This window comes from Vespula pensylvanica, chromosome 3 (genome assembly GCF_014466175.1).
Source record: "Vespula pensylvanica isolate Volc-1 chromosome 3, ASM1446617v1, whole genome shotgun sequence".
Classification (NCBI taxonomy): domain Eukaryota; kingdom Metazoa; phylum Arthropoda; class Insecta; order Hymenoptera; family Vespidae; genus Vespula; species Vespula pensylvanica.
The window spans coordinates 5596345-5618359 of NC_057687.1; the positions used below are offsets into that span (position 1 = coordinate 5596345).

Here is a 22015-nt window from a genome sequence, read left to right on the forward strand (position 1 = left end):
CGTTTCTCGTTTCCTTCCGTCCTCGTATTTCCCTCTCTCCTTCCTTCCCACTCTTTCTCTCTCTCTCTCTCTCTCTCTCTCTCTCTCTCTCTATCTCTCTCTCTGTCGGTTCAGTCATATACTCGGAATGCTCGATTTACCCTTCAACGTTAACTTGCCATCTCCGGCTAGCTAGCCAGTCGGAGATAGGCAAAGGCGTGCGTAGCCAGCATTGGAGCCAAAATCAATTCGCCCGACAAAATTAACGCGGTAGTCGTGGCTAGGCACCGAGGGTTGTGGCCTGTCCACCGGTATATCCAGCTAGTAGTACCAGCAGGGGTGGTACTGATGGTGGTAGTGGTAATGGTGGTGGTAGCGGTGTAGTAGTCGTAGTGGTTGTGATGGTGGTGGTACTAGTATTCGCTCCGCCAGTTCGAAAGCTCCCTCGCAAGCTCCAGCACAAGCATGGTTCCGCATGGGAAAGCTTCTCCGCTTGACTATATTCTCTCTCTCTCTCTCTCTCTCTCTCTCTCTCTCTCTCTCTCTCTCTCTCTCTCCGTGTATAGTCATTGATTTTGGCTTTGTCGAATTTAAACTCGTTCCTTTATCGATCCTACGCTCGAGAAAGGGAGAAGGAGAGAGAAATAACGACTTTCCAGTCTCATTTATCAAAACGCATTTATTTCCTCTCGAATCCATTTTGAAAATCGAACAAAGTCTGCTTTAAGATTAGAGTCTACCCATTTTAAGGTTCAAGCCACATCGTTCGTTTCTTTTTTTCTTCTTTCTTTCATTCTTTCTTTCTTTCTTCCTTCCTTTCTTTTTTTCTTTCTTTCTTTCTTTCTTTCTTTCTATTTTATTGTTAGGATCAGATTTCATTCTTCAGCTCCCTCAGAACGATCGTTATTTCCATCCTGAACTTCTCATATATTTTAAATAAAATATAAATACATACGATACTAATCGAGGTCTACGAAATACACAGACTTTACTATTATAAACCGATTTGTGCGTTAACTTCATATACTGAAATGAAAGGGAAAAATTGAGACAATATGCTGTGACAGTGTGCCGTAAAATGTGTACGATTTTTAAAGAGGATTTTTTTTTTTTTTGCGAAGAGAAAGAACAAGAAGGCAAAAGAAAATAACTTTTTAGGGAACTCGAGAGAATAGACGAGAGGCGTTGTAAAATGCTTTTGACCTTTAAAAATTTCAATATAACGAACGCACATAAATATTATTCGCCATTCTCATATTCGTTCTCACTTTGTATAAACATTTTAAATGTGTACTAGCGAACATGAAGAGACTAAAATTCCGTAAAGGGTCAAACAAATACGTGTATATATTTATACGTATGATCTCATATTTCTTTTATAAAAATAATATATCTATCTACCTATCTATTTCTCTACATATATACACACACACACACATATATATGTATGTATATATGTATATATATATATATATATATATACACATATATATTGTATAAGAAAATAAGAAAATATGAAAATATCCCAGGTCGATAATTTAATATTATGAAAATTTTGCACATATCTTATTAAAGAAAATTTTATTAAGTACTTAATATAGTTTCATGAAATTTATATTAATTCTCCTTAGATATAGTTTCATCTCTCTCTTTCTCTCTCTTTCTGTTTATTTTTTCCTCTCTTACTCTTTTTATCGTGCATGTGCGATTAAATAGATATAATAATCGATAATTCTTTACGGAATTTTCGTCGAAGTTTATAATCAATTAACACAAAGAGCAGAATTTTGCCAATAATTAGACGAAATAATAAGAAAAAAAAAAAAAAAAAAAAAAATATGTTTGGGATTTCCTAAGATAAGCTTGGAGAATGAGAACAGGTGCATGTACCGTTCTAATACCATTAACGATCAAGCTTAATTAGTAAGAACCGAGAATAAGGCGGAGATTCTAAAATCGATTGCGATAAAAACAAAAAGGGGTACATACTTTCGCCTAATTAATACGACCAGGGATAACGATTTATCATTTACATTACGATGTTCCACGATGATTTTATTCTTACGATAATCGACGATTTAAGAGGAGATTGAAAGAAGGAGGAAATATGTTAAATAATCGATGAATTTGACTTCTCATTATAATGAAATAAATGGCCGCTTTTGTAGACCTCCTTCTTCATTAACATGACGACAACAACAACAATAACAACAGCAACAACAATAACAATAAAAAAAAAAAAGGAAGAAAGAAAAAAGAAAATAAATAAAAACATTCGCGAGGAGAAACGTAGGGTATAAGGATATATGTACATGTAGTTAACACGTACAATGTACAGAAAGCAATATATAAATATACACATACATATATACGTAAACGATACATACACGTACCTACTACTTTCGAGCTAAATCATTACGTTTGCCACTCGATTGTAAATTTCGATAGGATGTGCTTTGTAAGAGCGTAACTGCTGTGCATAATGTATATAACATACATACGTATATTAAAATTATATATGAGAATGGTATATGTGAAGTGAGAGAGCGGCGATGGAAACGAGAAACTAAAAAGAAAAGAAAAATAAATAAATAATGGGACGGCCAAAAAAAAAAAAAAAGGGAAAAGGAAGGAAGGAAGGAAGGAAGGAAGAAAGGAAGGAAGGAAAAAGCAAAATTATTGTCCGAGGAAATCATGTGTCTTACATATGGCAAATAGAACTGAGAAATTAATAAACGATATTTCTCTTACAACTCGATCGGTTGCAAATAATAGGTGTATTCCTCTCGTTAAAAGGAGTAAAAATGTAATAGTTTCATAATTGCCAGAGAAAAGATATAGATTACAAAGTCACGAGGTCTGCTTTGTCTTGTTATAATCAAATACTTTATATTATGTAGTACAGATTGTCATTAAACGTGTGAAAGCAAACTTGTACTATTTTTATGATAACTCTCTCTTTTTTATTTTTCGTTAATCTAGGTTGCGAGCACGAAAATTCGAAGCTACGCGCAGCTTTTTCTTTATTATTATTATTTTTTCTTTTTCTTTTCCTTTTTTTTTTTCTAACACGAAACGACTATCCCACTCATTTTAATGAAGCTATAAAACAAAATTAAAAAACTTGTTAATTATGACGCACGTAAATATTCGAAAGATGATGAGCAAGTTTATAATCGAATAAATATTTTAATCTATTAGTGAGCGTTCAATTGTAAACGATGTTTAGGACTGGAAATTGGTACATAGTCTTTTTGAATACGTCATTAAATTATTCTCTCACAATATTCATCCATACTGTTTTACGTAATGAAAATGGAATGCGTATATTTTTGCAAGAACGACATGTGCACAAGTAATGCGGGAAATACTTCAAAAGATTCCACGTTTATTTTTTGCTTTCGTTTGTAATATTCTTTTACGGCTTGATCCTCTGTAAATAATTACGTAAGGATGCTGAGCTTAGTATGGGAAGTAGGTAAGAAAAAAATTAAGCGATATTTATGTATGGTGTTTTTTTTTTTTTTATTACTATTATTTCTTTTTTATTGTTTATATAAATTCAAGTGAACGGGATACAGGTAAGTGTTATTACGTTTTTTTAAAAATTTGGTGTTTTTATATATTTCCACGTAATTTTGCAAAAGTCGATACTGTTTTTGTGTCTACAGATGGTTTTAATAATACTTTAATTACGATATACAATGTACTTTTTTTTTAATTAATACACTTTGGTACAAGCTTGCGCGCTTAATATATACAAGTTAAGTATTATGTACAGGACTTAAAAAAATATTCTACTACTTTATCAGTTATTAACAAATTTCACAATCTTATATGATTGTAATCATATTCTTAAAGTAATAAAATAAAATTGATCAAAATTTCATGATATATGTAATAGTAAAATTATAAAGAATATGATGATAAAATATTTTCGTCGAACTTATAAAAAGGAATCTGCAATATATATCATATAGAAAATGTAAATACAAATTATGGATATCATTTATTTCATTTGTTCTTTGATCAAAGTAATTATGTTAAGTTAAGATATAATGTGACTAGATGATAAATTGATTTTTTATATAAAAGAAAATTTGTTAATAATGGTATTTAAAACTGCAATGGACTTAGCTTTGGATTATAATTTGTTTCGATTAAAAGGACTAGATAATTTTTTCATTCTAGATATATAGGTTGTGACATAAAGTTTTTACATTTTTAAGATTTTTCGTTTTTTCTTCTCGTTTCTTGGACGTTTAAAAAAAGAATTAACTATATAAAAATAAACTTATTACAATAAAATGATCCAATGATGCATTAAGTTTCTGTTTGCTTAAAATAATGTTATAAGTAATTCTCATTCTTACAAAATTTATATATTAAATTTTAAGCTTTTCATGCTTTTCAAATATAGCAGCAATCGTCAATTCATATTTGTTCGAACTCATCATTCAGCAAATTCAGAAATAATAATGAAAACACAAAACTTTATGTTTTCAAAATCTAATTATTAATTAAATAAAAAAAATGATATATGGCAATATTTCTAATTCGTCAATTGTCTTTGTTGATTTTGTATTGTTAACTTTGCTATTTCTGCACCTAAAGTATTAATACTATCCTACAAAGACATAAAAATATATATATGTATATAAACACATTAGTTACCTTTAATTGTATATATAATGCATTTCAATTACCTTCAAAGCCATATTTTTGAATAACGTATCTTCCACGACGGCGTATAATTTTTGATTCATTTCTAAAGAAAGTTTTAAAGTCATGTTTTCATCTGAAACTTTTTGATTGTAAACAGATGCCATTATACCTCCATTCTTTGCTAATTCTGCCTATAGTTCATATAAAAAAAAAAGTACATATATATATATATATACAGTGTTAATTTATATATAATAGTAGAAAAATATAGTGTAGAATTATACATCTTGTAACTATTTGATAGAAAATTTAATCCTACATATAACTTACAGTATTTTTCCTGCTTTTGATATGCTATAATGACAAAAATAAAAAGCATACTATATATATTAGTATGCTTCAATTTCTAAATATTATTTAAAGTATTTTTACCAAGTTGGAACAAAACAAAACCTTTCAATATTTTAAATCGAATGAAAATGAAATTATTACGAAATTGATTAATTAATTAATTACCTTGTATCTATCTCTTTCGTTACTACCCATGGCACCAGAATTCTCATGTAAAATATAATGTTGTATTATCTTTGTTTTCTTCTGTATTTCTTCGACCAACGTTCGTGTATGTTCTTCCAAGAAATCAATTTTTTCTAATTTTTTTGCATTATCATTTTGTAACATCACAATACGATCCATTAATAATTTTTTAGCTGGTTCGAGTGAATGAATATAATTTTCACCATTGGTACTGTTATCGGATAAGGCACCATTCACTGCTTCGCCTATAACAAAAAATTAATTAAATTAAAAGTCGATATTGATAAGCAGAAGCCAATACTATGTTGAAAAGAAAAAAAGAAAAAACAGAAAAAAACTGAAACCTGTATTTAGGGATGTGTTTGAACCAGTCCTTGATGCAACATTCATCGAATTACTAGGTGAAGATAATTGAAACGCCTCCAATTTTTTTCGACATTGCTGTAATTCTCGCATTATTTCTTTCATATTTCTTTGTTGTTTTCTCTTAAGTACTACATTTTCCCCTTGACTATCTTCTAACTTTTGTGTTAAGTTTTGAACAAGTTGCGTTTGTTCTGCCACGTGTTTTGCTAAAATTTCACATTCTTCTAATCTTCTTTTTTGTTCGAATATTACATTGTCTTCAAGCAATTTAATTTTGTTTTTCAATTCATTCACTTGATCACGAAGCGGACCTTGTTCTTCTTCGAGCTGTTTAGTTTTTGTTTCAAGTGCAGTAAACTCTGATTGGAGAGATACGTTTTTATCTGTTAACTTTTGTGTAAAATCTAACATAGCGGCCTCGCGTAAACGACATGCATGCATATCAGATTCCAATTCATTATTTGTTAAATGCAATTTTTCTGATTCAGCTATCGTTGATGTTAGACTCTTCTCTGCTCTACGTAATCAACAAAATATTTGTAGAGATAAATAATTTTCATAGAAAAAATTGTTATTTTAGGATTATTAAATATAAATACTTACTCTTGTAATTGGAATTTCAATACTTCGATTTGTGAAACTCTTTGCGATAAATCAATAATTTCCGTTTGTCGTTGATCCGCTAGAATCTTTAAATTATTAAGAGTATCTTCGTATTCTTGCTGCCTTTTTTCATAGTCTTGTATTTTTATACCAAGTACATTGTTCTCTTCAATTAACACTTGTTGTCTGTGCAATAATGTTTCAACTTCTTTTTGTAACTGTAAGCATAGCATTTCCTTGTCTTCAGTTACATATCTTTCTAAAATTAAACGTGCTTGTTGTTCTTTAAGCTGCTGATCTAACGTTATAGCTTTATTTTCTTCAGACAATTGAAATTTTCTAATAGTTTCCTGTGTTTCTTTACGTACTTGTTCACACTCCTCTTTCATTTCATTAATTCTACTCTATAAAAATAAATATAAGAGGAAATATAATACGTAGACTTAAAGTACGAAAAGCTTTTTTACCAATATCGAAGTTTTACAATTTAGTTAATGTCTTTTCTTACCAAAGCTTTATCAAGTTTTTGCTGTGTTTCTTTTTGTAATTCCATTTCCGTTTTTAATTTACTTTGTGACCACTTGAGTTTCACTTCTTTCATCTGTACATCTCCATTAAGTCTTTCAACTTCTTTCTGAAGGTCACCTACTTCACGACATTTACCATCCAATATATTACATATTCTAGTTCTCTCTCCTTGAGCCTGCCGTAATTTATTCTGCAAGAGTTCTTGCTCTTTTGTAATATCTTTCAATTTACGTTCTGCATATTCCCTTGCCCTATTAAAAATACAATATTAAAAAAAAAAAGATCTCTCTTTTGTCAACATTTTTTTCAAAGATTTCTGTCAGACAAACAATATACCTTTGTGTATCAATCAATTGTTTTTCACTGACTGCATACTTTATTACCATAGATTCCATTTCTTTATTAGCAGCAGAATGTTCCCTTTTCAATATATCCTGTGTAGCTAATGATGCGCGCAATTCAAATGTTAATTTATCTACAGTTTTTTCTAATGTTTCAATTTGTATTTTATAAGGTTCTCCACTTTTCTCTGCTTCCAATGTGTTATTTTTTTCTTCTAAGACTTCTACTTTCTCTAATAATTTTGTATTATTATCTTTTAATTTAGCATAATCTTTCAGTAGTGTTAAATATATAGGATGTTGTAATAAATTCGTTTCATAAGAACTTTCATTATTAATTGAGTGAGTTTGACAGTCTGCTGAATTTTCTTGCGATATTTCACCTATAAAATACTTGCAATTAATAATTGAAAAAACAATAGTATATTGAAGTAATCATTATGTTTACCATCTGTTGTCATTAAAGCTTCTGTTGTTTGGGTTGTAATATGTTCTTCAGAATTAGTAAACTTGCAATTATTTTTAATACTTGTTAATGTACCATCAATTGAGTCAGCAGAAGATGAGTTAAACATCGAAGGAACCTCATATTTTGAATTGTTTTCGTTCAATAGATCTTTTTGTTCACAAATTTTGTTCTGTTCTATTATAGATACAACTGGTGGATTTACGATTTTTGTTATTGTATCACATTCTTTGGGAGGCACTAAATATTTTGGTGATAACTCCTTTTTTGCAGAAGGTCCATCTATATTCTTTTTCTCGTTACTATTTGTATATCCTGAGGTATATTTCATAGTTAGATGTTGCGGTAACAATGCTTTCTCCATGATATTTGTGGATTTTTCTGTGATGAAATTCAGAAAATTTCGACTTCTATTTATAAAATGTGCATTAGATTGCACTAAACTCATTCGATTTATTGGCAGTGGTATCCTTACAAGTTTACTATCGTCGTTCAGAGTTGGTCGATATATGGAAGCAAGATCTACTTTTCCTTTCTGAACTGAAACTTCTGACGATTGTAATTTAGTTTGTTGTTTAAATCCTTTATCTGTACTTTCTGGTAAATTGGGTAAAACATGTACTTTATTTATACATTCCGTATCTTTGTTACATTCTTCGGTTGACGTTGTATTTATTTCTATTATTTTTATAGAATCATCACTATTAGTTTGCAAATTTGTTAAAATTTCTTTATTTATTGGTTCTGTTAATTCCACTGAACCTACATCTTTTATTATTGAAGAATCGTGTGCAACATTCGTAAGTAACGATTGTTTGGTTATAGGTGTTTCTAATTTAATATCATACATATTATCTTCATACGTGTTATTAGTACCTGTTTCAGTCCCAGAGATCTTATCCATATTTTTATGCGAATAATCTATATACAATGAATCATTGGAAGATAATTCTTGAAAAACTTTCTCATTTGGAAGATCAATATTCATTGATAATGATAAATTTTCATCTTTTTCATTTGGAATGCTATTTATATGTACACTTGTTTCATCCATATTAATACTGATCCTATTTAATAACGAATTACTTTCATTTGGATTGTTATCTTTTCTTAACGATACTAAATTACATTCAACTTCTACTTTATCCTCTTTAGAATAAAGACTCTGATTTTGTAGACTACTATTCTGTTTTATATTTTCATTTAATGGCAGCAGACAATTTTCTGTTAAACGAACTGTATGAAACAAGAGATTAATATCTTCAATATAATATATTCATAAATAAATTTATAAATTAATTAAAGCTAGTTATATTGTACATACGCAAATACATAATATAAGATAATTTTTTTAATTATCAAAATTTTTGAAATACGTATACCTTCTGTCGAATCATTTTTGGATTTACTTGTAGAATCGGTATTATCAAACTTATCTCCGTTTGAATACGAATCTGACTTCGCGTCCATTTCAAAAGATTCACCTTTATTTTCTTTAAATTAAAATGGATTTTATTTAATTAATTAATTCTATTGAAATTTCTCGATTGAAGTACGATTGCACCTTGTAGTTTTTAAAGAATTTGGATACGTGGCAATGCTTGATGAACGCAAAAAGAACCTCTGAGCAGAGAAAGTAACCTAAAATCTGTAACATTTAACTGTCAACGTATCGACATGTTTGCATTAGTTACATTCCAGCATTACTATACATCTTGAAAACATTCGGCAAGTTGCAGTCAATGGTCCATGTACATCGTACATATCGATCATTACCGATAATCGTAATTTTATCGAATTGTACTATCGATGGAAACAAGAAGACTACATAAACGAATAATTTTCTGGAAACATTCTTTAATCTCAAATAACTACTAGTAGTGTCGCGTGCTTAAAGATTTTCTCTAGTGCCTACACGTGTTTATAAATATTTAAATAAAATTATTATATTTATATTTAATTTTAAAAGTAACTTTTTGAAAATGATCGTTAACGATATTAATGAACGTGTATTAAAATTAATAAAGGATATTCATTACGGGTAAAATTTTTATCATTTTAATCTTAAATATGAGGTGGGTAAAATAATTTTTACATCTTTATATTTCAGAAATATCAAAGGAGCATACAATATTGTTATTGCTAGTGTTTCTGTTTTGAAAGATATTATTAGTTATTCGGAATGGAATACTGCAAAGTAAGTTTCATAGCAAATATTGTTATATTTTATATTATATATTATATATTAAGGTTAAGAGCAAATTATTAATTTAAATGTATTTTATTATGTAGAGAACTAATGGATATTATTACAAAGAATGGAAAATATTTGATCGAATCAGTTCCACTTGAAGCTTCCATTGGAAATATGGTAAGACGTATATTGCTGATAATTAGGGAAGAATATAGATCGGAGCTTAAGAATAGAACGGAAGAAACAGATCCTCAGGAATCATTACATAAAATTCTTACGGCTGAACGTGATCAAGACACTGATTATGATATTGTTGTACCTACTCTTAAATCAGCTCTCATCGAACATATAAATGAATTTGAGGTGGAATTAGAAACATGGTAAGTCAATATGATGTAATTTGTTTCATCATATTAGCTTTGTTCAATTGTATAATCTTAAATTTTCTATTTTATAGTTCAGAAAATATTACACAGCAAGCTTCAGAACACATTCATTCTAATGAAATTATAATGACTATTGGTAAATCTAATTTAGTTGAAAAGTTTTTTATGAAAGCTGCTGCAACAAGAGCTTTTGAAGTTATAGTGGCCGAAGGAGGACCGTCTTTAAGTGTAAATATATATGCGTTTAATAATAATATTTAATGATTTAATAATTACATATTTTTATTACAATAATGTTACTTATTGTTTAAAGGGTCATGAAATGGCAGTTAACCTCGCAAAAGCTAAAATTAAAACTACTTTAATATCAGACGTAGCAATTTTTGCAATGATGTCACGTGTAAATAAAGTAATCATCGGTACTCATACAGTCATGGCTAATGGAGGATTAAGAGCAATATCTGGTTCGCATCCAGTTGCACAGGCTGCAAAACATTATTCCGTTCCTGTAATGGTGTTACTACCTTTGTACAAACTTTCACCACTTTATTTATGCTCACACGAGCAACATGGATTTAATCAACATATTTCTCCCACGCAAGGTGTATTAGATGGTGCTAATGAACCTCTCATGGAAAGAATTCATGCTTATAATCCAATGTTTGATTATGTACCTGCTGATCTTGTCACATTATTTATCTCCAATACGTAAGTTATTCATGTTATAAATGCTACTTTGATAATGCAACATACCATATGAAATTTATTCATGAATTTCAGAGGTGGAAATGCACCATCATATATTTATAGATTACTTAGCGAGCTTTATCACCCAGATGATTATGAATTATAATTTTACAATAATTTAGAATATTAACATAACAAGAATGACTCAAATTATACGTGAATCATTGAGACAATTTTTACCGAGATGTTAAATTTAAAGTTTATATAAAACGCATAAGAGAGATTCTTTTATAAAAGTGATTATAAAACGTATTGTCCTAAATAAAGGATTCTTATACAGATACAATCTCTCTTTGTACTAATGTAAAGAATCTTAATTTTATCAAAAAATACTGGAACAGATATACGATAGAATATATCCTAAAACAATGTATTTATATTACAGAGATATAAAGTTTTTTAACAATTCTTATATATATAATGTACGTGCTATACATATGGATTCCAATTACTTCCATCTTCAGGTTGCAAAGAATTTGTAACTAGTAAAATAACATCAACAATCCACCATACTCCAACGCCACCTACCGTTAACAATTTACCTACTGCAGTTCCCGTTTGACCTAGACAAAACCGATCCATACCTAATACACCTAACAATATACTATAAAGTAACGTAGTGACAAAAAAATGTTCACTATATTTTATGCAAGGAATTCCTTTACGAAAAAATGTTCTTGGACCATAACATTCTATGTCTGGTAATACAGTACAGAATACTTTTGTTTTTTCAACATCCTCATAACGTGAGCCTCCAAACTGAAAGTAAAATATTTAAACATTGATGAATTTTCAAGAAATTTCTTTTACCTTGTAAACCGATCTATACCTTCACACAACCGAAACCTGTTTCCTCTTTTGCAGTTTTATTTCCCTTATGATCAACTGGATCTTCACATTCAATAAATTCCTTTGGACTAAAAAAAGTATGTATTTTCGATAAATCTTTTTCTATGTTCGATCTATCAACGACGAAATTAATAGATCGATTATTTTAGGTCATATGTATAAGTCCGTGTACTCACAGAAATTTGCACAATATCAAAGGCCCCTCCGGCTTGTAGTCCTGTTGTGATTCCGTGCTTTTATTCGCTGCCGTAACTACCAAGCATTCGATCAAATTCCAATAAAACCCAACAAGGACGAAAAACGTAAGATTTAACCTCATTTTGTCAAGTATAACATCTTAAATGCATCATCGTACGAGTCTATACGTTTTTGTTAAAAGAATACATCCATTCGTCGGTTACGTTAAAAGAAAAAAACTTAAATCAGTGCGAGCCGAAGTCCCGAGATAAATCGTTGCTGTTACTTTTCTCTTATTGGTCTTCGCGACATTTTCTTTTTTTCATCTTTTTTTATCATATTAGAAAGTAGTTAAGAATAGAGAAAAACGTCACTTCGATACGAGTTACGTTCGATAAATCGTTCCGTAAAGTAAGCTTAACTTGTGATTGGTCGTATTCGTCCGCCATTATAGTACGTCGACCAATCATCGCGCTTTTCGATCTCGAACTAGTATCACGTGCTTGCTCTCTCTCACACGCAACTAGTGGCTCCCCGAAAGATGCACACCCAAAACGCTTTTGTTTTGTCAGTCGTGCGGTACGTGCTATCTGTATAGTCAGTCGGTGCCTGTCTTCGTCGTCGGATCGTTCGTCCGCGAGAGCTTGTACGACACGGACGAAGGGTTTCGCGTCGTCCTGACTCGTCGAGGGGCGTTCCATCCGATACGACGAATTCTTTCGATCATATTCCCGTGCTTTTATGTACACCAATATGCGCGAGAGAGAAGAGTTTTACAGAGGTTGTTCGTCAGGACAATCTAGCCAAGCACCACCACCAACAGCCAGAGCACTCGGTTTGGACGCCTTGCATGGATTGTGTAAAGAAATTTATCCAGACCAAGCCAATCCTCTCACTGTCACAGCTGTTGTGAAATATTGGTAAGAATTTTCTAACCAACAATTTAAACTAACGAAAAAGTAACATAAAGACATGATTGTGTTTTGATATCGTAGCAACTTTAATTTGCGTCCTGTAAAATATTCGTTCCATTTAACTAGCGTTAAGATACATTATACGCCTCGATACATTGTTGATTTCTCCTTGTTCATGAGAATATCAATGTCGACTATTGTTTTGAAAAGTTGTATATATACGACGTCAACAGGAAGGAGCAAAAAAATCGAAAGTATTACGATTCTTTTCTATGTTATCGTTATGCGTTATACGTTGTCCGACATTCACGATAATAAGATCGTTATTTCAACGATATTAATCGAATAGAAATGATTACGTTGAAGCGTCCAATTAAGCGATTTTACGTCGATAAATAGATCGATGATTACCGATAATCAATCGATCGCTGCCATCTTGACGATGGCAGCGCCACCATCTAACATAATTGACTCCTACGAAAAAAAAAAAGAAAAAAGAAAATAATTCGAATTGCGTTGCTGGATAGTTGCTGGTATGCGTCAGAACGAAAATGCCAACCGTTTAAACGTCATGGACGAGGAAAAGGGTGGCTTATATTTAGCCACCCTTCGTTTGTCATGTATATACCAGTCTAGCCCGGATGTACAATCAAATAAATCGAATTTCCTGTATACTTATTCGCAGGTTGGGTGGTCCTGATCCTCTCGACTATATAAGTATGTACGAAAATCCTGGCTGTCCCGAACTAGGCGTGCCTCCTCATTGGCATTACGTGAGGTAAGTATCGAATTTTTTTTTTTTTTAATTTCTTTCGTAAGAATATTCTTCAATATTTACATTTCGACAAGATTCTTCGAAATTCTTCGAATACGAACGTAATCTGATCCCTAAGAGATAACGTTTAAAATGCTCATAAAACGTGATTATGTATATTCTATTACCATCTATCTATTCATCTAGATAATTATTTTAATCTTCTCTTCTTTTCTCTTCCCCCACCCTGCAGATTTTAACTCTAGATACTTCGATGACAAGAAAAATCTATTCCGCGGAGTTTCTTCTTAAATTTTATTTTCAGTTTGAAAATAATCAAGAACTGCAATATTAATACTTTTATTTATCTTCTTTTAGTGTAACATCTGTATTCTTCTTGGTATTCAAACTGATATGAAATAAAAATCGTCCTTCCGTCTAATTTTTGCGAATAGTTAGACTTCGACTCGAATAAGGAGGAACGTTTCTCTCTCCGTTAAGAGAGAGGAACATCCATCGAACGAAGCGATTCATTTTGCTCTCATCGCTCAGCCACATGCTTCCTTTTCTCTTCTTCGAGGCATCATTCATTCAGAAAAGACAGCCCTTCGTTTTTTGCGCCATAGGGGAAGAGACGCCGAGCGAAAGAAAGAGAGAAAAAAAAACGGGAAGTCGGGCATTCGTTAATGTCACCCTGTTTAGGTAGAAGTGTGCCCGTGCTTCTTTGTACAAAGCCCGCGAGCTTCATGAACGCGCGCGCGCGTGTGTTCATGTACACGTGCTAGATGGATCTATAGTCATATCTATAATTTTATATAATATACATATATACAATATGTATATATATCAACATATATATATGTACATATATAGATATGTATATATATATATATATATATATATACATAGGTGTGTGTGTCATAATTGTATATCATATATATATATACATACATACATATCAATATGTATATATATATATATATATATATACATATAGGTATGTATGTGTCACATATATATGTACATACATTTGCACCTACTGTTGTATTATGTATGATATGTATCTATATATATATATACACATACACATGAATATGACACGTGCAGTCTCCTCGTGTACTTCAATCTCTGTCTTCTTCTTCTTCTTCTTCTTCTTCTTCTTCTTCTTCTTCTTCTTCTTCTTCTTCTTCGTCGTCGTCGTCGTCGTCGTCACTTTAAAGACGTTCCTTTCTCCTCTCCCCTTATCTCTCCTCTCCTGTTAGTATATCCTCATATTTTCTTTAATCTCCGTTCCTATCCTCATTCCAGTCGTAATATAATTCATCCTATGTAAACCGTCAGCAGCATTTGTCGTTTCAAAATCAAGCTTCCTAGGGAGAAAAGGAAAACTAACAGAAGGGTCCTTCCTTCCTTCGATTTATCTTTACTCTTAAGAAGCAGTCGATTAATTCGTTCAATACTTTTCTTCGTTCGCGTTCGAGTTAAATCCAAGTATCTGTATATACGTATATATATATATATATATATATATATATATATATATATATATGATATATAGGAAATAGAACAGAATGAATTGGAAAAGAAAGAGAGAGAAAGAAGAAAAGAAAGAAAAAAAGAAAGAAAGGAAAAGAGTCTCTTGACGATCGAAAGGATTTCGTCGTAGCCACGAGTTCCGACAATATCTGCATAACGAGCGACAAGTGGCTTTTCGCTAAAGGGCATCTTTCCTTCCTTTCTTTTTTAAAGTGGTCCATGCTTCTTCGATTTCAAGCAGCTGCTCTAATAGTTCGTGCCTTTCTCTATATATAGAAGACGATAGGGCACGAGAGGATGAAGTCGTTGAAAAGCTCAAGGAATCGGAAATAGAAGCACGAGACTTTCCCCTTTTTCGTCTGTCCTGACTAAATATAATCTGCCATTGACCGTACTTCTTGACTTTTTTTTTTTTTTTTTACTTTACTTTTTTTTTTTGTAGAGTGTGGGAGAGGAGGAGGAATGGATTTCTATTCTATACAATATGAGACATCCTCTTCGTTTCCTTTTAATTCTATTTTTGAATTTCAATTTAATTTGAAGCTCGATTCATCAAAAGATAATGATGTTCCCTTTTCTTTTTAATTTTTTTTTTGTCTTTTTTCTTTGGTCTTTAGTTTGGGTCTTTCCGATTTACACGGAGATGGACGACTACATCCAAAAAGTGGTCCAGGTCGTCCAAGTGGTTTTGGTTTTGAGCTTACCTTTAGATTGGTACGAGAAAGAGGTGAAACGACTCCACCCACCTGGCCGGCAAATGTAATGCAACAACTGGCTAAATACGTCTTTAACTCTGGCAACATGCTGCTTCCTGGTGATCATGTTTCATGGCACGCTCCTTTGGACAATAGCAGCGGTCGCATCACGCAAATTTTAATGGGCAGAGATCCTCAACTACCGGCATCGGTTTCTACTCCTCATGGCGAAGTACGTTGTCTTCGAGAATATCATTTTTTATATGGAATAATATATATATATATATATATTTATTAATTTTAATACAATGTTCCTAGGTTTCATTCGTACAAATTGTGGGAGTTACTTCCGAGGAATTACAAGCAGCTCAACATTGGAATGGTCTGGGTGTAGTAAATCTTTTGAAAACAACAAGGGGTTGCGGCCCGTGGTTGTTGACGGATATGAAAAGGATGCATTCTGTTATGGAGGAGGATCCTTCTGTTGCAGAGAAAATTCAATGTGGTATTGAAAGGGAAGGATCCAATTTAAGTGGTGTTTCTGCAAAGTGCTGGTACTATAAATCAATATAATTCTTTACAAATGTATTTGTTTTCTTTCCTTTTCTTTTTTTTCTTGTATGAAAATAGACGTCGCAAATGAATTGTTTAGAGAAACAGTATCGCGACATTTTTAGGTGGGTACAAGTTACCGGCGACAAGAGTACGGAAAAATATAGAGAAATTAAAGAAGATTCCGACGACGAAGATATTAAACCCATAATAAAGACAGAAAGATTATCTCCTTGTGAACAAGAGAGAGATACAGGCTTTTCTGATATGAATTGTGTCAAAGTTTTACCGGGATTACATTTAACGTTTAACCTCGAAGCTGGATCCTTGCTACCGTTAGCGATAAAGTTAATAGCCGAATTTATTCTTTAATGTTTGTTACAAAATATCGGATGATTATTTATAAATTGACATTTTTTTTTTTTTGTATTGCAGAGGACGAGTTATGCACGGAAGGCATTTTACGTTTAAATCCATATTGTCTCACACAGCTGTGACGATAGTAGCACCCTCGGTTACAGGTACTTTGGTATCCAAAGAAAAACCATACGTTGTTCAAGGCCCTTGGTTACAAGTTTTATTACCCGAGGATTTGTCAGAAAAAATGGCGAACGAATTTCAGATCTTAAATTCGCCAGAACAAGTGAGTCTTACATTCGTCGATTCGTTGAATTTATTTTTATCGTTGTACTTGGAATGATTTTGTTTTCTCTCGTATATTTACAGATTCAATTGCCAAAAACATTTTCTTGGCCCGAACATAAGTTGGTTATAACCGTTGTGAATGACTGATATATAAAAAAAAAAAAAAAGAAAGAAAGAAAGAAAGGTAAGATAAGGTCCTGTCTCGAATCTCATGGAAAAGTTTCTTTCGTATTTTCTAATGTTTAAGCTCGTAACATTGAGAAGGATTAAAGTATTATACGGTTTCGTTAAAAGGCAACTTCGAAACGGATATTTATAACGCGATCGCTTTTTTTTACGACTATACATTTTTTTTTAAGTTTATGTAATTTATGAATTTTATAAATCGCGCGTTAGTGTGTATGAATACGTGGGAAAGAATTACGAGGACGTGTAAAAGTGGAGACAAAATATTATTAATAACAATTTTGGAAGAAGCGGGAAGGTTGTCGCAAATGAAACGGATTGAACAGTCTCTCTTTTATTAAATGATGTCTTATGCTTCGTATTTAATAATGTATATAATAGGATATAACTTATAAAGTGTAATGGTATTTGATATACGGCTTTACACATTGTTATGTATAATAAACGTTTACATAAAGACGATGTATAAGATCCTGATATTCTTTTAGCGAATTTTCTAGGATTTTGGAAATCGATAGAATATCTACTATATTACCTTGACAAATAATCCTCTTTTATATTTTATTCAATATTTTATATTTTATTCTTTCTGGAAACGTTTTACGCATCGACCACCCTGCTTGCCAGATTTCTTGCACGAGCAATGCTGTTTTCCATAAATCTTTGGATTTGCGTTTAAATTATTATTTTGTTTGTTCGCTTTTCGACCAAACCAAGTCCATATTTGTATCCGTGGATTCTGAAGAATCATGACATTGAAATTGTAATGTAAATTTTATCTCTAGTACTTTATAGCTGCTAAATCAAAAACCAGATAACTCTTTATAAATTTAAAACTTTCATAAAAATCTACGTTAATCTTATTTTAAGATTCAAATGCGAACATGTTACCTGGTTTTTGTATCATAGCCTTCAATGTCACGCCGAAGCGAATTCTTGACTATTTCATGTGAGCCCATTGAGACTCCAATATTTCCTGTCCTAGATCCTTTCTACAGCAGAATCATTCCTCGTACCTGCTTCACCAAGCTCATAACTATCCTGATAGCCTCGACCCAAAGAATGACGACGATACACGCAGAGGCAAAATCTTCCACATCATCGCATTTGATGCTTTTGACGATATTGACGATACCATGAAAGGCATTCAAGTACGTTCTCATAGCATCGATACAGAGATCCCTAAGGAAACACATCACTTGAAAGAATAGGTTCATCACGGCAAGTATCAGTTCGAGCATCTTCGCTAAAAAATCCATAAAGATGTCCAGTAAGGATTCGAAGGTGTCCCATAACCAACATGTCAAACGCGCAGCAAACTCGTTAAACTGTTCGAAGACATTTGATAGCCTTTTTTTCATGATCGATCATTGATTTATACCGATACCATCACAATTTCTTTTACTCGTATAGACTTTTGATACGTGACCATTGATTTAACGGAGATTCGTGATCCTTCGCGTAATTAATAGGAAGAACTCAGACAGGTTAGATGGTAACGAAGTACATAAAGTTGTCATAATTTTTATACGGATAATCAATAACTTACATTCTTATGTTTTTCGAGTAATAGTTTATTTCTTTGACGATATAATTAAGATATACAAATTGATTATGACAATCGTATGTTTTTTTCGTTTACAAACTAGCGATTTTACATTCTAGAATGAAGACATTTTAGAAAATTCTAGCGACGATGAAAAGCCAAAACGGGATCGCAAAATTATGCTATTACATGTCGTAAGGTATAAGCTTAGAAAATTATTCGAAAGATCGTTCGATTTCGTTCGATGCAAAGAGACGGTCGGTTTAAAATATCGTAATGTGGCAGTTTTCGTTATTCGTGTTCAGAAAATGATCAAACATAATTAGATATGTCTTTTCCTCATTGACCGAAATAGTTGTACTTTAAATCGAATTCGTCTCGCTCAAACGAGCCCGAAAAAAATAGGTAATATCAAGACGATCAAAGATGTTTCCTTGATCCGATTAGTCCCGTTACATGCATCTGCGTCGTTACAGGATTGAACACAGCCCCGAACGTATCTACAAATTAGAGAAATGATATCGAACGTTTTCATCTACAATTATATCGTTTGAAAACATTTTTATATTACTTATCGTCAAAATAGAAACCGCCGCAATGAGACATCCTTATGATCTCAGAATCCGTTGTCAGAGTTCCGCTATCCAACGCACAGCTTCTGACAGTGAGCGAAATACCGGATTCGTCTGAAAAAATTCAACCATAATAGAACTCACGGATCTTCTTCATCTCTCTATAGAAAAAAAATTCACCATAGATCCCAGATATCTTGATACAAGCGGTCGCAGGGAATAGACCGTCTCGACCTTTACGGCCACCCAAACAAGGTGACTCCAAAAAGGCAAGACTGCCATTATTATGAAAGGGATCGTCGCAGGGTTTGTTATCGCCGTCGATCGAGACACATTTAAAACAATCAATGGCCGAAGCTAAAAAAAGAAAAAGTAAGAAGAAATTTTATCCGTGTCGAGTAGACGATAGAACGATTAACGTCTTTAACACTCCGACACCGGTTAAACAGGCGTCTTATTGATTTTCTCACGCCATTACAAATCATTGAAAAATTGATTGATCATCAACTAAGACTGACCTCTTTGAAGAAGAACCATTAGTAACACGAGAATGCAAAGAATCGAAGGACATTCCCGATTCATTTTCCTTCGAAAGGAAAGAACTATTAGGTTCATGAAAAATTCGACGGATCTTCATCAGCTGTTGGATAGTTGAAAAAGTCGATGAAAGTCTTCGGCGACGTTCATGACAGGATCGATATCGATTGGAAAAAAAGGTTCTTGGATCTATCCTTCTCTTCAAAATCGTTTTACGATCCACCATCCACGGTTGATCTTATCGTTCCTTATTAGATCCATAGAGAGATCTTCTACGATGAAGAAGAAGTATAGGCCTCGACAACGTTCCTTAACGTATTGCACTTCCTTACTACTGACGTAATGTTTTGCCACGACGTTGCCAAGGAGATATATATATATCGTAGCCTCGTATCGTTGTTAGAGCCCGATCTCTTCTTCGAAGATTTATAACTTCATAACGGATCGATTATCTCCCTTGCGTCGCACGTCATTATATCCTCCTTTATCCTGGCAAATCTCGAAGGGATTTCAGGGCAAAAGGACACGGCCTAAACGTGTATCTTCGTAAATAGTTAGCGATTCGTCGACTGTCTTTCAATAACGAAGAGAAGAAACGTTTCGAGAGTAGTACGACTTCGAACCAATTGCTCGGGTTATACGAATTACTTTTTCGCATAGTAATCGCGTGATAATGTTTATTAAAGAACGAAGGAGGACGATGACAACGACTACAACGACAACGATAACGTCGACTGCGACTACGACTACGACGACGACGACGATCATGCGACACGCGAATTCTGGGCGCAGTTTATGATTTACGGAAAGGTGACAGCGATCTAGCGGAAACGGAAACACGTGAGAGGATGTCGGTATTTCTTCGTAAGACTGATAGAATCTATCAAGATATCGTAGAAACCAGAAATGAAAAATTAACACGGTTTTATATACAAAGTTAATGAATTCGGTTCGGACTTTCTTACGTATCTTTTTTCAACGTTAAGAATAAACAACGAAAATAATCTTACTCTTTAAACAATACGAAAAATGGAATCGCGGGAACTGAGTAGATTCGCTCGAGGAAGTTGATAATTCGTGTAAAACTCCGCAGGCGCCGTAAGAGATAGAGATAGAAAAGGGAGTTTGAATTGTCGCGGGTCGCGCATGCGCGCGCAGCGTCGCGGGCCAATCACCTCTCGTCGGCGCAGCGAGAGAGAGAGAGAGAATGAGAGGCGTAGAGAAAAAGAGAAAGAGAGATAGAGTGAGTGAGTGAGTGAGTGAGTGAGTGAGTGAGTGAGAGAGAGAGAGAGAGAGAGAGAGAGAGAGAGAGAGAGAGAAAGGTTGGCGGTTGAGAGGGAAGGGAAAGGAGACTGGTGCACGTCTCCTCTGCCGTAGCGACACACCGCGCACGGTTTACAACGACCACCACACCAGCACAATGTGACTCTGTGTATTATTGTTTCGAACAGGGAAAAAAATGTGTCGGTCTTTCTCGCTTCCATGTCTCTTCGAGAAGTTCACGTGAGTTCGGGTTTCGGAGGACAGTGCAGCATCGCCTCGTGCCTCTCATCGTGCCTCACATCGTCCAAGGTGCGACAATAATAATGGGCCAGTCGTCGAGCAACACCGGACACAGCGGTAAGTCTCTCCTTCTCTCTCACTCGACTAATATACACCTTACGCGTTCCCTGTCTCCTTCTCTACCTATGTAACCATATACGTGTATGTACACGCGTATACATAGACTCACGCACGCGAGGCCTTCTTTCCTTCGAGAACGCGTTAAAAAAGTAGTGTGCTGCCACTACATTCAACACAGCTACCATTTCTCTACCATACTACATACGATCTCGACTCTCTTCGGCATCGATAGCGATCTCTTTACTAGCCATCGATTTGGACATTTGACGTGTGTCAACCTGTCACGAGTTCTCGTTCATCGTTTCAAACTAACCCCACGACCTTTCTTTCTCTCCCTCTCTCTCTCTCTCTTATTCTCATTCTCTTTCTCTATCTCTATCCCTCGTTCTTTCATTCTGTCTTTTTCTCTTTCTTTCCTTTCTACTTTTCGTTCCCTTTCCCTCTCTCTCTCTCTCTCTCTCTCTCTCTCTTTCTTTCTCTCTCTCTCTCTTTCCTTCTTTCCATTCCTCTTTTCTTCTCTCCTTCTTTGTCCTTTTCATGTACGATTTAGCTATCCGAGAGAAGGTTCATCGCCTTCTTTCCTTCCTTCCTTTCTTTCTTTCTTTCGTTCTTTGCAA

At 33.3% G+C, this 22015-nt stretch overlaps 6 protein-coding genes across 8 annotated transcripts in view; 3 read left to right on the top strand and 3 right to left on the bottom strand.

Moving 5' to 3' along the window:
* Window positions 1-3633: 3633 nt before the first annotated feature.
* LOC122627889 (coiled-coil domain-containing protein 186-like) lies at window positions 3634-9161 on the bottom strand. 3 transcript variants are annotated; one of them, XM_043809507.1, is made up of 10 exons: window positions 8868-9161; window positions 7468-8721; window positions 7015-7402; window positions 6659-6929; window positions 6151-6554; window positions 5526-6064; window positions 5161-5426; window positions 4975-4998; window positions 4686-4835; window positions 3634-4606 (listed from the first exon to the last, which is right to left on the bottom strand). In XM_043809507.1, exons 1-10 carry the CDS (start codon window positions 8953-8955, stop codon window positions 4532-4534), a joined length of 3459 nt encoding a protein of 1152 aa, XP_043665442.1. In that variant the 5' UTR covers window positions 8956-9161; the 3' UTR covers window positions 3634-4531. The 3 variants fall into 3 exon arrangements, with proteins under 3 accessions (XP_043665442.1, XP_043665441.1, XP_043665443.1); XM_043809506.1 differs by having other exon boundaries at window positions 7468-8745; XM_043809508.1 differs by lacking the exon at window positions 4975-4998 and having other exon boundaries at window positions 7468-8745.
* Window positions 9162-9327: 166 nt separating this feature from the next.
* On the top strand, window positions 9328-11595 carry LOC122627895 (translation initiation factor eIF-2B subunit beta). The gene is made up of 6 exons (XM_043809518.1): window positions 9328-9526; window positions 9596-9682; window positions 9778-10059; window positions 10137-10293; window positions 10379-10773; window positions 10846-11595. The coding sequence occupies exons 1-6, from the start codon at window positions 9468-9470 to the stop codon at window positions 10916-10918; spliced, it is 1053 nt and encodes a 350-aa protein (XP_043665453.1). The 5' UTR covers window positions 9328-9467; the 3' UTR covers window positions 10919-11595.
* On the bottom strand, window positions 10305-12246 carry LOC122627899 (TM2 domain-containing protein CG11103). The gene is made up of 3 exons (XM_043809522.1): window positions 11838-12246; window positions 11642-11729; window positions 10305-11571 (listed from the first exon to the last, which is right to left on the bottom strand). The coding sequence occupies exons 1-3, from the start codon at window positions 11978-11980 to the stop codon at window positions 11242-11244; spliced, it is 561 nt and encodes a 186-aa protein (XP_043665457.1). The 5' UTR covers window positions 11981-12246; the 3' UTR covers window positions 10305-11241.
* Window positions 12247-12371: 125 nt separating this feature from the next.
* LOC122627894 (suppressor of fused homolog) lies at window positions 12372-17582 on the top strand. The gene is made up of 7 exons (XM_043809517.1): window positions 12372-12758; window positions 13438-13530; window positions 15660-15969; window positions 16056-16291; window positions 16415-16636; window positions 16725-16932; window positions 17016-17582. The coding sequence occupies exons 1-7, from the start codon at window positions 12580-12582 to the stop codon at window positions 17079-17081; spliced, it is 1314 nt and encodes a 437-aa protein (XP_043665452.1). The 5' UTR covers window positions 12372-12579; the 3' UTR covers window positions 17082-17582.
* A 1091-nt stretch (window positions 17583-18673) lies between these two features.
* LOC122627902 lies at window positions 18674-20504 on the bottom strand. Its single transcript, XM_043809524.1, has 4 exons — window positions 19757-20504; window positions 19419-19595; window positions 19238-19352; window positions 18674-19166 (listed from the first exon to the last, which is right to left on the bottom strand). Exons 1-4 carry the CDS (start codon window positions 19851-19853, stop codon window positions 19049-19051), a joined length of 507 nt encoding a protein of 168 aa, XP_043665459.1. The 5' UTR covers window positions 19854-20504; the 3' UTR covers window positions 18674-19048.
* A 560-nt stretch (window positions 20505-21064) lies between these two features.
* Window positions 21065-22015, top strand: part of LOC122627907 (protein neuralized) — a 63512-nt gene continuing 62561 nt past the window's right edge. The window contains exon 1 of the mRNA XM_043809533.1: window positions 21065-21395. Within this exon, the coding sequence (XP_043665468.1) occupies window positions 21362-21395 (34 nt within the window). The 5' untranslated portion in view covers window positions 21065-21361. The remainder of the gene's footprint in view (window positions 21396-22015) is intronic.